This window comes from Magnolia sinica, chromosome 7 (assembly GCF_029962835.1).
Source record: "Magnolia sinica isolate HGM2019 chromosome 7, MsV1, whole genome shotgun sequence".
In the NCBI taxonomy this organism is placed as follows: Eukaryota; Viridiplantae; Streptophyta; class Magnoliopsida; order Magnoliales; family Magnoliaceae; genus Magnolia; species Magnolia sinica.
Window position 1 is genome coordinate 846811 of NC_080579.1, and position 17395 is coordinate 864205.

The following is a 17395-nucleotide window of genomic DNA, read 5'->3' on the forward strand; positions in this document are numbered from 1 at the left end:
AAACAGCTTGATTGTTATCAAATGAACCACATGAGAGGAAGGGTGGGACGTCTACCATTAAAAGCTTCTAGATTGCATTTGGGGCCCACTGTGATGGGTGGAGGACATCCAATCCATCCAGTGCATGCATGCTTTGATGCTCCCCCCTCAGGCCCAAAAAAGTTGATGAATACCTACTTTACCGCCCCAAGCTTATGTCGTGTGAATACCTACTTTATACATTGTAAACACTTTTTTTGCTGATTTTGGCAGGATTTACTGCCTCAAGCTCTATGTAGTGAGATTGCTTTATATTGTAAACACTCGACAAGTTGGCTAAACACAATCTGTTTAGTTGTAAACAGATTACCACTTATAAAAGGCAAACAGAATAGCATGTAAACAGTTTCCACCTGAAACTCTTTTCAGGAGTAAGGAGTAAAGAGTCTACAACTTGAAACTTCACGAGCATCTAAAGGATCCCTACTGCAAGCAAAACATCCAAACAGCGAATACAATCCTCCTTTATTTCATGTCCACACACACAGGGAGGGGCGCTACAAGAACCAAATTCGTAACATCTAGAAAATCCAGTCAAGTGATTTGCATGGCAAATCGGACAGATTTTTAACAGTAGCAGATTCATACAAAATACATGAACATACACCCATCAGGCGGAAGCTGTTATCACTTCCATCTCGGAAACTTAGCTATTCATTTTCTAGGCGCGATGCTAGAACCTCCAAACATCCATCAAGATCCAGTTTGCTGACAGCTAGAAGGAAAACCAGCTCATTAACAGTAAATCTGTACAGCCATATACATAAATGGAAAAAACGCAAAGAAAGAGAAATGCAAGGGTAGGACTCGATTGCCCCTCTCATAATGTTGGCACATTTGTGCGTAGGATCCGGGTTGTTTATCAGGTGGCCACACCATGTATGTGTAAGTGGCCTGAAAATTGGGTTGGTCCGGTCGCCAGGTCCACACATGCAGAGTTGGATGGTTAGAAGAAAATGACTGTTAAGGTCCAAAAGTCAACTTAGACATGCACCCAGATGATGATCGGACCTGCGATTTTGGGCCACAATAGATACACGGTGGGGCCCACCTGATGAATAGACCAGATCTTGCACATGATGCGACGTTGGCACCTGTGAGTAGGATCAACAGTCTTACTTTTGCAAGAAGCCTTGGCTGGGTTCAGAGAAAAGGAACCCATGAAATGTTCTTTATTCACAGTGAGGCACGGAAATTCATACCCTCAAGTTTTCAAAGATTGTTTGGGAGCGGATTTTCATTTTGGGCATCCGCAGGAATATGAGGTGTTGGCGTTTGAGATTCATAGTAAGAGTGGCTTTGTTTATCAGTCAAGCTATCAGATACACATACTGCAGGCAGCTTCGCCCAGTCTTCTGCTTTGGGTTGGACTGGGAAGCTTTCGGGATTACTGGAATTGGGCGATTCAGGGATTTCATCTTTGACGGGCCTTGCACCAGGTTCTGATGGCCTGTGAAAGAGCAAATGAGCCACAGTCCGGTCTATGCGGTTGGTATCTGTTTCCACATCCGGCAGCTGTGCAGACCTGCAAAGAAATCAAGCTTCTTTAAAAGAACAAAATACAGCAATTCATCAACAATGATGGCAATGTGGAAGCATAGCCATCATGTTAGTTGACCAAAGCTTCCAGCCACAAACTCAAGCGGATGCAATTGACAGCTAAAAATGTTTAAATGGCCAGACATGCAATTATAAGTCTGTTATAGGTGTTAATAAATTGGATAAATGGTCATCACTAAGTTTGATACGGTCATCATTAAGTTCTCTTTGAGAAATATGACATTCATAAGATATTCTTTCACAATATCAGACACCAAATATTAATAATAAATTTCGTGATTTGAGAAATTAAGGATGGCATACGTTTAATAAATTATGCCAATGCAAACCAACTAAAATTTTCAAATGCATATCATAGCGTCAGATATGTAGTTGGATTCACAAACCTGTCATGACTGTTGGTTTCTTCATTTGCAAGAACTTCATTTTCATCTCTGCTACATTTGTTGGTACTGCTTGTATCGCTAATGTTATTCCTTTGCATCGCACTTCTAGCTAAACGAAACAAACTATCTCGGACACACAGTCTCATTCTAATATCCAACTGCAGAAGAAGCATTTAACTTAGGGATAAATCAGTTTCCCAGTTCATATGCTCTAATCATGGAAGGGTTACTTAGTGTAATTGGATGTTTACCTTTCCTATGGCATCTTGAAGCTGATCAAATATGGTTTCCTCTAGCGATTGTTCATTGGCCAACATTGATATCTTAGTGGAGTCATCTTGTTCCATTGGAAAATTCATCTCTAACGATTTTTCTTCAACTTTAATATCACCTGCAATAGCATCTTGACCTTGATTCTCTTGAGAGCACTTTTGACCAACAGAATGATCGGAAGAACTGATCTGCTGTCCAAATTGCTGTTGTTGGTGCTGAATGGCAAGCAGTGCCTGCATTTGTTGACGCCGTCGTAATTTTTCTATCTTTTCCTGAGGTGTCATAGACAAAGGCCTTGAGGAAACATCCGGTAACTTCTGCTGCTGAGACGCAAGCCTTGGTGAATCTGTAGAAACTTTATAATCAGCAACAACCATTTGGCTCTGGTCCCTCTCGGGACGACTTTGTGGTAGCATTGGCATGACAGGAAAGTGATGTGTAGGATATCCATATGTTGTGTGCATAAATGGACTGGAGTTGTGTACATATCTCAAAGACTCAGGCCCTCCAAGGTGCCTTTGTGGACCAAGGACTGAAGATGGAAAAGTTTGCAGAGTAGATGCTGCGGAGGCATGCAATTTCGGGTTTCCAAATTGTTGAATCTGGTTTGTACTAGGAGGCCAGACACCACACATATTCTGCGTCGATTTTGCTTTGCCCTTTTCTTCTACTTTTTTTCGACACTTCAATATCTTTCTCTGCCTATTCACCTGTGTACAAAGTATTACCAAGTTCGGTTATATTCGATTTTCGAGTTTCACAAAGGGACCGCACAACATTTCTCGTTACTTCAGAATTGGATTTTCATGCTTTTCTTTGCAGTATATGAACCTGGTGGGATCAGGGAGATTGGCTGGAGCCTAACCCAATTAAGCTTCATGCTTAAGGAGATCCATGTGTCTCATGAGTCACGAGTTATCCATGTGTCTCATGAGTCACGAGTGAGCCACATTCAGTAAAAGCCAAGTTGGGCCTCTCAAGGTTGGAAAGGATACCCAGAACATTCTCCATCGCCACCCTCACAAAAGTATACGCCATCATTGCCAACATGAATTTTTAACAGCTATCGTTTCATTAAATAGCATGAACCCTCTTGGTAATGTGCATGACGCTATTAGTCCAAGAGTGTAAAAATCAATAAGCTAATCAATACTAAGCATCCAAACCAGAAAAGAATTGTTGCCTTGAACCCTATTTATAAATAGATTAACCTTGATGTAGATTAGAAGCAAGTTATATTTCATTGAGTCGGTATTCAGAGAGTAGGTAGTTCTATTCCAGGGTCTGATTCCATGGCTCAGTGGTAGACAGACTGAGTTTCAACACTGAGTTCATGAGTTCGAGTGCCGATGTGGTGTGTGTGTGTGTGTGTGTAAAAAAAGAAAAGGAAAAAAAAGAAAGAAAGAAGGGAAAAAAAAAAGAAGGTAGTTTTATTCCAAACTTGAACCATACAAAATGCCATCGTTGCTAATAAGAAAAAGCTACCTTGTCAGCAAAGTGGTTGCGGATCCCACTACTTTCACTCACAACTTGGGATTGAGATGCTGTTGTTTCTGCAGTTGTCTCAGTGCTATCTTCTGTCTGCAAAAGCAATGCTAATGCATAATGCATTCTTTATCAAGATCAACTATAAAAGGTCATCTACATGAATATACTCACATACCTTCTCTTCCAGTGAAGGTTTACTTGTCAATCCAGCAGCCTCATCTTTAATTTGTAGTACATTGGCATCATTCTTTATGTTGCATTCTTGGCCAAGAGACTGGTTTTGGTAGGGCTGAAGTTCCAATTTGACCTCATACTTCTCTGACGTAGCCCTTAACCTATCTGAACTTGGACAGCTTGCAGCAAAGGGAAAAGATTGAGCTGGGCTCGTGATCGCATTGGTCGAAGATGACCACAGCTCATCTGTGTTGCCAATCATTTCATGCCCAAGCATGGAGTCATTTCTGCAAAATCATCACTTGTGAGGATAACCTGTCAGATAAATACCATTGAATTATGACATAAAAGAAGCGGAACTATCTTACATGATAAATCAAATTACCAAGCTGCAAAAGAGGAGAAAAAAATGGGCACCACCTAAAGATTCTATCAAGATCATCAAAGTTTCCAATGTTAGCCCAACCATAGTCAAGAAAGCTGCCACCCTCTTTATCTTCATAATCATTTCCAAACAATGGAGGATCTGGAGGTAGTCGACCTGCATCAAAGGTTGAGAAACAAACATTTCTTCAGAGATGAAGATGCTCATCATTCAGCATCACAAAAATTCTCTATTCACCTCACCTGACACCGAATCTAAATCCGTCACCACAGGAAAATCATCAGAAACTTCAGCGCCTATGGAATCCCGACCATTCATATCAGCACTTTGTTTACGCTCTGCAGAGCTCGACAAAGGCAAAGCAGGCCATGGATCCATGTCAAGTCTTGGAGCTGAAAGTTCCTCATTTGTATCAAAACAGGGACTGGCCTCCAGTTTATTTCCAAGGAAATCATTTTTAGCTCCTGATGTTTTCTGCTCTGCAGGTTTTATAGTAGTGCTGGTTTCTTGATTGTTTTGCTTCTTGCTGTAATCCCCAAAAGCAAAGAGCGGAGTCTCTTCACTCCCCTTGGGATAGGGAACAATATGGTCATCACTCTCATTTGCGTCACCCCATATGATATCTGCAAGCTGAAAATTTGGGAAAGTGAAAAAACTGTATCAGATACAAAATAATGAGTGAAATTTCAGATAGAAAATTAAAATAAGAACCAACATGCAAGCTTGAGTCACTGATATTAACAAAATAAACTAACGAGGAGAAACAAACAGGATCAAGCATCTCAAACTTAAATCAGGAAAGAAGAAATCAATGTAAATATTTGCAAGCATATTCAGTGACGAGTCCGTAAGCTTCTTCCATAGCAACTAACAAATCTACGCTATGTATGCACTTTTGGAATGAATGGAGGTGAAAACCCTAGCTTTCACACAAAGAAACTGCCATTCGTATCATCCATTTGAAATGTATATCTTGAGAAGATACACTAGTTACTTCTTTGGGCACAATAAATGTGGGAAGCACATGACTAAAATATATGTTTCTACATGAATTGATAACAAAATTTCATACGTTAAACACCTCATGGGTGCTTGTGTTCATTTCTAGGGCAAAAACACAGAGGAAAGTTCTTTGGCAGCAGCTACAGATGAATAACATACAGATATAGAGCCTAACTAATGCATGCAATTACCAATATCAATAGAGAATAGAACCATCAACTCTCTGGACTGTTGTTTTTTATTTTGAGGGGCAATGGAAGCCTCAAGGTTAATTCCAATAACTAAGCTCACCCTGATTCTTAAAGGTCGGGATACCTCTTCGGAGAAAATCAGTTCCTAAAAACGCTATTCACTGAAAATTATGGAAATTTTCCGATCAGAAAGGAATAGCATAACTAGCATTAGGGGACTCATGATGAGTACACCAAACATAAAATATGTGTGGTCAGAATGACTTTGGGTCCATGACCACAGGGAGAAAATCAAACCTCAGCTTAGAGCGCAACTTGTCAAAGGACCAAAATGGGTACGACTCATTCCAACTAGTTGTAAACACTATGGTTTGGGTGGATACAAAATAAGATTTGTTAGAAGGCTCATCTTTTTCTCCATCAAAACTAAATCAATAGATATACAAGGAATATATATATATATACATATATATATATATATATATATATATATATATATATATATATTTTGTTGCCTGCCCGCACACAACACCGGAGCTTTAGGAAACAGAAATCCGTAATTCCAAAAATTTCAGAAACAACATGAAGTTCTATCTGTGTAGTCTCCTTTGAATAAATGTGTTGCATAAAAGAAAGTAAAAGAACAAACCACAGACCATCAAGCAGTGTCTTCTACTTGATCTTTCCTGATTTACATCTGTAACATTATTTTTGAAAAATGCTCTTTTAGCCAACAGTCCACATGATTTGGAAATAGAAGATTATCTTTTAGTCAGCAACATAAGGTTTGGCTCCAAACCTGTTAGGAACTGCCAAAGATGTTAGGTTCTGTTTTATCAGAAAACAACCCTAATCTATTTAAACCGAAGGTACAGAACCATGGGTTCATGGGACACAAATTAAACCGTTTGCAAGAACTCAAATCCAGAAATTCAAATAGCAATGATACTGCATCAAAAATTCAAGAACTGGTATCAAGAATTACCATATATGTTGTCAGCCTACGAAATAGGTATTCCTATCTCTAGTTCAAGTGTCATTAGTGACAATTTGGTTACAATACATCAAAAGGTGATTGAACTGTAGTTGCAGTAGCAACCATTAGGTTTAAGAATTGCAGTCACCCACTTAATTCATACTCAATAGTACCAGTAAAACCTGGGCTAACTAATCATGGTGTGATGAATGAAATGGGTATTTCAGCCAGGTTGCACTGAAACGCCAAATATATGGATTTAAAATAATTTTTTCTTAAGCATCAATGAAAATATCTATTTTTACTTTTTAAATTTTAAATAATTAAGTAGCAAGTAATACACACACACACACACACCAGCACTAGCAATCAGCAACTTAGCAATTTAACATTATATTTATTTATTTTTATATTCAAATTCCCACATTTGATGTTGAATGACCTGACAAATTGACATGTCGAGGATTAGTACACGCGTCCCTTGTCAGTCATCGAATGTCAGGTTTTGTGCCACGCATTAGCAAGTTGGCAAGCTAACATGATGCGTCCAGTTTCTGTTCTTCCTTCCCAATTCATAATGTAATGCTTATCATATTATATTATTTCAGACTACAAAAGTAGTGAGTGAAGCTTCAAGATTGAAGGTGCTGCCTCGTTGATGTAGGATGGATGAGAAAGCAGGGAGAAGAACAAATTTGCACACACAACACTACTCAAAAGTGTTGATTTTTTATGGGATTTTCTCCCTCTGTAAGAGAATGATTTCTTCCTAAAAAAGATTGACAACTAAAAATCTAAAACGGTAAATAACAACTACTAAAAAGATTCCAACTCTAAGAAGATCTTCCACGATAGAAAACTACTATGACTTAGTGATGGATAAGATCCTAATACCGAATCCCCAAGACACTAATCTCCCCAAAATAAACAAAATATCCTGAGTATGGTCTGTTTACATCCAGCCCCACAATCAAAGCAGATCCGATGGTGATGTATGGCCCGTATGCATCAATTCCCCCTGGCTTAGAAAGAACAAGTCCCCAAGTCGATGGCCAGTAGTTGGATCAATCTGACTCTATAACATGTTTTTTCATAGCTTTGGCAGCAGTTCATGGTTAAGACCCACATATCGGACTGGCACCGCTCGCATCAGATGGTGTTCTAAATCACAAAACCTATTCTTTTGTATTTGTAGTCTCCACATCCTAGGTGTCAGCTTCCACTTATGCAGTAATGGAGTTGTCAGTCTAACAGCTTGTCAATGCGGTGTTGCCCATATCATTGTTGTCCTCCAATTTGTGCTCTCTGATTGTTGTTGGGCTGTGACCAATGCGTCCAACTCAACTTTGATATACAAAGTAGAATGCGCTAGTTTGACTGTTGACTTGTTTATCTCTTCCTCTACCAATCTAACAGTTTATTCATTTTCCCTTCCATCAACCAATCAATCCGTTGATACATTGATAGATTCATCTGCCAATCCACTGACAGACTCTCTGGACATCTTCTCGGATTTTGGCATTTTTGCTAAGCATGTCCTCTGTAAAATCTTCAGACACTTGTTCTATTGAATCTTGGATTTGCTCTTTTAAATGCACATTCTTCATAAAACTTGGGTATCTCAAGCTCTATATCATAAGTATGGTCATGATGCTCCAATCAGTCATCTGAGGATTATTGAATAAAACACCGTCCAAACAGCTAAATCTGATTCCAAGATGCTGCTACTTCACACATGAGGAGGCACTCTTTGATGTTGTGTCGGCATTGTAAAAATTATCCAACCTACACAGAATCTCATGTAGCATATCCTCCATCCGATTGAAAACTCAATATTATTCCCTCCAAGACATTCCTCTCATGTCCATCATTGACCTCACACAAGACCACGAATGAACTTGCTCTGATACCAATTTGAAGTGGGACAAAAGAGAAAGAAAGGAATTTTGCCACACACCAAACAATTTAGAATTGTTTATTATTTAGGGTTTTTTATCCCTCTACAAGAGAATGCTTTGTCCCTAAACTCACACCATTTTTATTCCAATTTTCTTCATTCATCAAACATATTCATATGTATGGACTTAGAGGTCTCGCGATATGTTTGGATGCAAGATCGGCTCATCTCCAACCACTTATCTTGGCTTACTGTTGTGTTTAGGGAAACCCCTATCCATCTTTGGGATAGGGTGGCCGAAAGAATTAACAAGATCCTTGCAGGCTAGAAAGGCAAGAGTATGCCTTTGGGAGGTCGGCTAACTCTTATAAAGACCACCTTCTCAAATATGCCTATTTACTTCTTATCTTTGTTTCGCTGCCCTAAGTTGGTCCTTATGAGGCCAAAGAGATTGAGGCATGATTTTTTTGGGAAAGGCGCCAATAAGGGGAGGAAGATTTATTTTCTCAAGTGGGATGAGGTGTGTAGGCCGATGCAGGATGGTGGGGCAGGCATCAAGCCTTTGGGGGATATGAATACTACTTTGTTGGGTAAGTGGGTGTGGACGAAGATAAATTGTGGAGGGAAGTGGTGGTTGCTAAGTACGGTACGCTGGAAGGCAGATGGATTGTGAAAACATCTTCCTTGTATCCCGTCTGCCATTTGGAAAGTGGTGGCAACTACCGAACATTTCGTTCACAGGGGCATATCCTTTTCGGTAGGAAATGGGAGGCATATTCGATTTTGGGCTGATATTTGGTGCATAGACTAACCGCTACGGGCGAGGTTTCCAAGAATTGCCCGTCTTGCTCCTGATCAATCGATTTTGGGTGACTCAATAGTGTGGACGCCTCCTTGTTTAGGAATTTGTTAGATATAGAAATTAAGGAATATTATGAGCTCTTTGAGGTTCTAAGGTTAGTAAAGATAGACTTGCAAGATGAAGATGCCATAGTGTGGGCCATAAATGCTTCTAGGGTGTTTACTATCAAGTCTTTGTTCGATATAGTCTTGGTTCCTGGGCAGAATACCTATCCTCACCCTTTTCATCACTGGTACTACAAGGCCCCTCCTCGGGTGGCGGTGTTCATGTGGTTGGTGGGTCGTAAGAGAATTCTAACGATAGACAACTTGCAAAAAAGAGCATTGATACTTCCAAACATTTGTTTAATGTGTATGGAAACTAAGAGACTATTGATCACCTCTTCCTCCATTGCCCAGTTGCCGGCAACGTGTGGCTTTGAGCGTGGCAGGGGGGAGGAGTTGGGAAAACGGGTAAAGTTAAGTAGAGACTTCTCATAATAGCAGTGTTTTGGGCTATCTGGAGAGCGAGGAATGACTGTTGTTTTAGAAACTCCCAACCCAAAGCTTAGGAGGTTATTAGAAGGATTTCCAGTCTCTTAAAGTGTTGGGCCTTACTTGGTCGGGTGACTGTTATTTTCTTTGCTCATTTTTGCGAGACTTTCTAATATATATATTTAAAAAAAAAAAAAAATTGTCATCTAAATTTATTTATTTTTTTAGATGCCTATATTTGAGGCATTTTGCCTATTTTTCATGCTAAAAACCAAGGTAAATGCGCCAAAATGTCAATACTCGAAGCATTTTGCAAAATTTTCTTGTTAAGAATCTGCATAGGGGCACTGAAAGGGCCATCCTTGAGGAATTTGGCTAATTTTCAAGTTAAAAAATTTAGGCATGGGCACTTAAATGCCTATTTTTGAGGCATTTTGCCTACTTTCCGAGTTGAAATTCAGGTTAGGTGCACCAAAAAAGTGAATCCTTGCATATTGGCGGCTTTACAACTTAAGAATCTGGGCAAGGGCAAATACATGTCTATCCTCAAGGCATTTTGGCCACTTTTGAAGTTAAAATTTAGGTTAATCATACCAAATGACAAACCCTAAGGCAATTCAACGTCTTTTAAAGTTAAAATTTTATGTAAGTGGCATGTTATCATCGAAGAGCAGTCAGTAATAGGCTGGAACCCATTCCATAAGATTTTGAAAATATTTATTTTTACTTAATTCTTTTGCCTATAATCAGTTTACATAAGTTACTAAATATTATGCATGTTTTGCATGCAAAATCACAGATTTCAAGCTTTGATTATTTTTTTCGAAAAACCAAAGATTCACCTATTTAAATTGCAATTAGGGTGTCAAAAATCAATGCACACTTGTGTTGATCTATGGATTGGAGATGGTTTCTAGAATTCTAAAAAAAAAAAGTTAAAATAGCAAAAGATAATTAAAATTTTATTTTAAACAAAAAAATTGTTAATAAACTAATTTGTATTTTTCAATATTATTATTTTTATTAAAATGTTCATAAAAAGTTATTATTTTTAACAAAATGCACTAAAATACAAATTTAGTGTAATTAATTGTTATAAACATATAGTTAATATGCTAATATTGTATACTTTCAGTTTATTTGAGTGATTTAGATATTTATTAATAGAATATTTATATAAAGAATACTTTAACTGTTGCAAAGATTTGGGGGCACAAATGTATTCTTACTGTCTTTTAATCTTTGGTTGTGTTTGTGGTATTTTGATACTTGTATTCTATGATTTATGAATTATATGAACTCTTCTTTTTTGTATATTAGTGCATCACTTCTACCAAACAACACATAGTTTAGGACCATATACAATGGAAACTTATTATGCATATTTGTAATGTTTTGAGGGTGGCGTGTCTCTTAATACGTTTTGAATCTGCATTGAAAAATTCAATCATTTCCCAATGTTTCCTTTAGATAGTGATACTTCATCAATGCATGCGATATTTCCCTTGTAACACTTGTTATCAGATATGGGTTATTCTATGGCCCATCTACAACCGATCTATGTTTAGGACATAATGGCTATTCTATTGCCCATCTCTTTCTCCTCTTTCCTTCTTCACTTTCTCTTTTCTTCTTCTGCTATGGAAAATTTATCCCATAACTTTAACTCATATCTTTCATCTAAAGGCATTATTCACCAAACTTCATGCACGCACACCACAACAAAATGGGATTAACTGAATGCACGAACCGTCATTTAGTTGAGGTTGCTAGAGCTTTTTTTCTTTTTAATATGAAAGTTCCAAAAATATTTTGGAGTGATGCAGTTTTGACTACATGCTACCTACTAAATCAAAGGCTTTCAATGATCCTAGATGTAAAGTCACCTCTCTATCTTGTGTCTTCAAATTCATTCCTACTCTATTCTTCCAAAGGTGTTCGATTATGCGTATTTTGTGCATAAGCTTGATCATGTTCATGACAAGTTTGAACCAAGGGCCACGAAGTATATTTTTCTTCGGTACGTCCATACCCAGCTGGGATACATATGTTATAATTCCATCTCTCGAAGATGTTACGTGTCATCTGATGTCACATTCTTTTGACAAACTCCATACTTTTCTAAAGAAGTCTTTACCATTCAAATAGAGCTTTGTAACTACTCTTCCCATTCTACCTGATACTACTACTGTCTACTGGAGTTGGGGAAATGTATGTGTAACATGCAGATCAGCCTTTGTAGGTTTACTTTAGACTTTCCAAATGTGGGGATTGAGTACATACAAGCGTGATCTCTACCAATCTTCTTGATCTGTCACAAGATCATCATTCTTCTAAGTCCTTGCATACACCACTAGACGAACGTAATTTACTTATTGCTCTTCATAAGAGTTTTCATTCATATACTCAGCATCCTATTTCGAAAATAAAAATAAAAATCATTACCTCCCAAAAAATTGCCCTTACTGATACGAAACATTATACCCAACATGACTCAGCCAAGGTGCTATCATCCAAGTGTGATATCATATGCAATCATGTTGGAGTCTAGAAGCCTTGACCAAAATTGTCACCATCCCTAGATGATTAAACCATACTCTAAGACCTAACTAGACTATTACTCAACATGACTCATCCAAATGTGATATCATATGCAATCATGTTCAATTGAACAATAAAATGGAGTCTAGAAGCCTTGACCAAAATTGTCATCATCCCTAGATGATTAAACCATACTCTAAGACCTAACTAGACTATCTTCCCCCACATGCAACTGACAAATATAACTCATGCAGCTGTATTCTGCCTCATGTGTTTTCTTCCATGAATGCTGCTAGAAATAAGAATTGAATCCACTTCCTCCTAGGAAATAGAATTCTCAACCATAGCACCCCATCTGCTATATATCCTGTGATAATCACCCTCACCCAATACCAGAAGGCTCTCACATTCATTTTTTCCAACAAAGCCTAACCAAAAAGACCTACATTTCCCACCAGCTCAAACCTCAAATCAATCGTATCAGGAATCGGAGAGTAATTACTACAAAGGTTCAAGAGGAGAAAGAAAAAGGAGGAGAAACAAGAAACATCCTTGAGCAGTGAAAACGACGAATTTGTCAATTCAAGAAAGGGCACACAGTGTATCAGAAACATAGTAGATTTCATCTAAAGATCAGTCAATTTCACAATTTACTCATAAACAATCCAATCTCATAACCAATGAAACCTTACCCAATCCTACATATCCATAATCAAGACCCCTAGTTCATGACCCGCCTTCCAAAACAATGTAGTCTTCCACTCATTCAATAAGCATAACATAACAAAGCAGGTCGCAAGATTAATCCATACGCACTCATACCCAATTCATAAACTCCTTAAACAAGATCTGCCATGGTAAACATTCAGAAACTCCATATGCTTCTATATCAGCATGAAAATCCCAAAATTCAAACTAAAAAGAAATCACAAAGCTCGATCTAAAACTCCTTTAACCCAATTCCATAGATCCATGAACAAACCTCATTTCACAACATCCATTAAAAGACACACATATTCCACTATCAGCAAAAGAATCCCAAAACCAATACAAAAAACACTAATCCCACTACCGAAGATAGCAATAGAAAATCACATCGAAATTCAAGCAAATTTGCCAAACAACCGTATCATTATCTAAACAGAAATCAATAATAAAAAATTAAAATTAAAAAATTAAAAAAAAAATCCAGAAAGGCTAACAACTTACCTCGTCCTCGTTCCAATCAAACATCTCCGAACCAGATACAGATCTCCACACCAAAACCCACTCCACCTGATGACGACCGCTCGCGATCCGATCCAAACATGGCCGAATCAAAACAGACTATGAAAAGCAAGCTTTTCCCGCCAAAACCCTACGCCCAGATTTACACGAAGATCCCAAAATCACTAAAATCGTGAAAATACGAAAACAGATTTTTCCTTTTTTGCCTTTTTCCGTTCTCTCGATGATGTTTTGCAGAGAGAGAGAGGGGTCTGGAGTGGTGGAAGAGAGAAGCGAGAGCTTGCTGGACACGTGTCGAAATCTGGTGGATTTGCGAGTATTTGCGGCCATGTGGCACGCGCGTATCCGAACTTGTGGCGAGGAGAAGGGGATCTAATGCTGGCCTCTGATTGGCTGAAACTGCATTTGAGTTTCATTTGGAGTGCATTTCGGAGTTGCATCTGGACTTCATTTGGGAGGGGTTCGTGAAGGTTCGACACTCGTGGCGGGAGTCATTTGGCGAGTCGCTTTCCCACTGTGGCGTGTGGAGGCCACCAGAGCGTCTTATCGCCTCGGTAGATTATTCGGTACATTCACTACCACTGAAGTGTAGTAGATCCAATCTAGTTATAGTAAAAATAGTTTATCTAATCTATCAATCAGAACCGTCCATCTTGTTTTTATAATTAAAATATATAATAATTTTCTTAAATAAACGGCTTCGAGTAAATTATTATTAATAGATAACATAGTCTGTAAAAAAGTGAATAAATGGATGGATAATATTATGATAGATGTGATATTTTGAATATGGTCAAATTAAAATGATTTCCACCAGATGGACAGTCTGGATTTATATATAAGACAGCCACGTGTACTGTGGATAGATGGTTTACCGTATTCCGCGGTTCTGGCGGCTTTACCGTATCATTTCGGTGTCAACATGGGCTAGGCCCGTGATTAGTTGGTTGGAGGTGAATACAATAGGGGGAATTATTTGATACTCTGGCAGAGAGTGATAGTTGATGCACGGGCTCTTTGAATCTGGACAAATGGCTTTTGACAACTAAAATTAAACCGTTCAAATTGTGAGGATCAATATCGATAGGTAAACCTCACAGAATCATATTATTTGAGTAATTTCGACGTTTGATTTGTGGAATTTGGATCAGTGTCAATTTTTATCTTAGGCCATACAAAAAATATTAAATTGGTGTAAATGGTCCATCTAAAGTGAGGTTCATCATTTGGACGGTTTCGATTGAATTACTTACTTGTGTGACACGTGTACAAGTTCTGGGTGCGTGTGTATCAACCGTTCGTTTCAATGGGTTTTATTAATCCACACGTATTGATGCTGCACGTGTATGGCTTTGGGAGCACACGATAGATTGGGCCCACAGGGCCCAAGAAATAAGGCCCGTCAAGGCATTTAGTGACCTACACGTTGATGAAACGTCTGTCGATCTTTCACAACTGTCCGTTCTTTCAGACACTCGGCATTGGATGGCCAGACCGGCCTTTTATGATCCATGGCACAAGTGGGGCCCACCATATGAACGTTCCGGATCACTCACACTCGCGCCCAGTGGAGGGAGAGGTAGGATTTGGTTCTACGCTCGCAAGTACCATTGCATTTCTCGGATATAAATATTTCAACTGGCAAGGTAATGGATTATCCGACGTGGCATTGGACGACCCTTGGTAGAAACTAGAGAGCACGCATGGTTCATGTCCAACTAGACAAACCAACAGGTGGGGCCCACCTTCTAATCACCGTATGAACGTTCCCCAACATCTCTCATATTGGCGACTCGTTTAATCCTTATAGCGTCTACACGCAGGAAACGGATTGGCTACTCCCCCTGCCACCAGCCCTTGGCTGGTGGTCGGTGTTCTGTGGGCCCCACCATGATATGTGTTTCATCCATTCTGTTCATCTATTTTTGCAGATCCTTTTAGGGTTTTATACTATCATTTTATGTCTCATGCTATAAAATGATCTAGTTGGACGGCATGGATAAAATACTTACATCATGATGGGCTTGCAGAGCACCGACCACCTGCCATTGGCTGGTGGCAGGGGGAGTAGTCAATCCGTTTCCCTACACGCAATCGTGGGTCCCTTGTGACGCATTTGGGACGGTTAATATTGTGGCCCACCACGAGTCTGGCTCAAACGGCATAGGGATCCAATTATCTTTCGCATTGCATTAAAACCATGAAAATGGATGGTCGAGAAAAATCGTTCAAAACTGAGAAATAATGGTCCAAATATAAGGACGAAAACCGTACTGATGGAACGTTTTGTAGCTGAATGTGATTCTTGCACTACATCCTATCCAACACGGGTCTGGCCCACACCACTCCCATGAGTGGAAGCGGATTGCGTGGTGTGCCACACGCCAGTGACCAAGGTGGTGTGCTTACGTCAGCAAGTTCTACCTTGGTGGCATGTCCTATGGTCAGTTTAAGAAATTTAATTGAACCACACCATGTGAAGAAGGGGACAATAATGCCTACCAATGAAAGGTTCTTAGAAGTGATCGTGATGTTTATTTGCCATCATTTACGCAAACACGGTGAAAGTAAAACACAAAATATCAGCTTGATTCAATACTTTCCTATGTCAATGCTATAGACATGTTAGAAAAAATACGTTGGATATGCTGAAAAACAAAAATAAAAATAAATAAATTTTAATTTCTTCGTTTTACTAGGCTGAATCACGTAAAATGATATGTTGTCTTTAAAGTGTGATTCGCCTCTTATCAATTGTTGATGAGTTACAGGTGAATTGCTTTTAGGATAAGGCAAGTTTGTCTAGATCCAGCGTGCAAAAATCACAATGGGTCAACTTAAGAATAATCCAACGTAGTAGATTGTCTGATAGAATCAAATTGTGGATGTATCTTAACAGTATTCTAAAATAAAATGCTATCTAGAGAATCTAATGGATGGGAAAGATTTGAGTTCGAGTTGATGATGTTTGGACTGAAATGGTTCAGTTTATATAGGCACCAGGGAGTGGACTGTTGCTAGGTGGTCATCAATGGTTTAGAACATTTGAAAAACGTTTCTGACTGTTGATCATTAATTTCGGCCGTTTATGATCATCGGATCAGAAGATCTGACCGTTGGATCATTAAAGTCTATCCATTTTCGGACCATTATGGCTTTCAAGGCAGCTAGCCGTTTTCAGAAGCGGCTGAACGTTTCGGATTAAGGATCTGACCGTTCTCAGTCGCCTATAAAGAATTGGCTCATCTCAAATCCTTCGTGCCTAGGCTCCTAATAGATCCCTCACACCATCTCGCAACGGTTCGCGTAAGGTCCCGAGGGAGCAATCACTCTGCGAGCAAAGTACAAAGTGCGCCAACTAGCGCCATTACAGTCATATTGCCCGTGTGTGCGTGCATTTCAGTGTCACGCACTGGAATTCGAAACCCGAGCGTCTCATTCTCCAAAACTTCCAAGTAAGAATACTACACACATCCACATATAAATCCAAAAACTTATTTTATCATTTCTGATATGGGACAAAAGCACACACTACACTTTTTATTTTAAAAATCTCAAAAATCATTTTGGCAGCAAATTTCCGAAAATTTGAAATTTCAAATTGTTTTTTTTTTTCAAAAAACCACCGATTTCAAAAAGACATTCAATCTCTACTATTTTCTGTGGACCTACTCAAGTTTTGAAACGGTTTTAAAATGATCTTGCAAAATGAATCAATGGAGTGGATATAACAGATATTATGGTGGGCCCTGTGGAACTTGGTGACATTTTCCACCATGCTTCAGATGTTGTGCTGCAGCCACCATGATGTAATGTCTTTTTACGTCTCTCTTTGGGTATTCATTGTGAAGTAATTTGATAGATATGCAAAATCCTGTGAAAGCTTTTATCAAATGAATGTAAAGAATGTGATTAGTGGAT

The 17395-nt window shown here is 38.9% G+C and overlaps 1 protein-coding gene across 4 annotated transcripts; it reads right to left on the reverse strand.

Annotated features, from left to right (window-relative positions):
- Window positions 1-479: 479 nt before the first annotated feature.
- On the reverse strand, window positions 480-13737 carry LOC131250759 (protein LNK2). Of its 4 annotated transcripts, none has more exons than XM_058251049.1 (10): window positions 13457-13737; window positions 6155-6297; window positions 4548-4935; window positions 4341-4461; window positions 3922-4207; window positions 3744-3839; window positions 2237-2968; window positions 1986-2143; window positions 1242-1564; window positions 480-754 (listed from the first exon to the last, which is right to left on the reverse strand). In XM_058251049.1, the coding sequence occupies exons 2-9, from the start codon at window positions 6155-6157 to the stop codon at window positions 1252-1254; spliced, it is 2097 nt and encodes a 698-aa protein (XP_058107032.1). In that variant the 5' UTR covers window positions 6158-6297; window positions 13457-13737; the 3' UTR covers window positions 480-754; window positions 1242-1251. The 4 variants fall into 4 exon arrangements, with proteins under 4 accessions (XP_058107032.1, XP_058107033.1, XP_058107030.1 ...); XM_058251050.1 differs by having other exon boundaries at window positions 6155-6307; XM_058251047.1 differs by lacking the exon at window positions 6155-6297 and having other exon boundaries at window positions 13457-13735.
- Window positions 13738-17395: the final 3658 nt, after the last annotated feature.

Bases quoted from the DNA above. Each gene is read 5' to 3' on its own strand.
- LOC131250759 (XM_058251048.1), bottom strand. From the start codon at position 13,480: ATGTTTGATTGGAACGAGGACGAG. The intron at 4,462-4,547 runs GTGAGGTGAATA...CCTTTGATGCAG, and splicing joins GGATTTAGATTCGGTGTCAG to GTCGACTACCTCCAGATCCT. The intron at 2,969-3,743 runs GTAGCTTTTTCT...CTTTGTACACAG, and splicing joins GCAACCACTTTGCTGACAAG to GTGAATAGGCAGAGAAAGAT.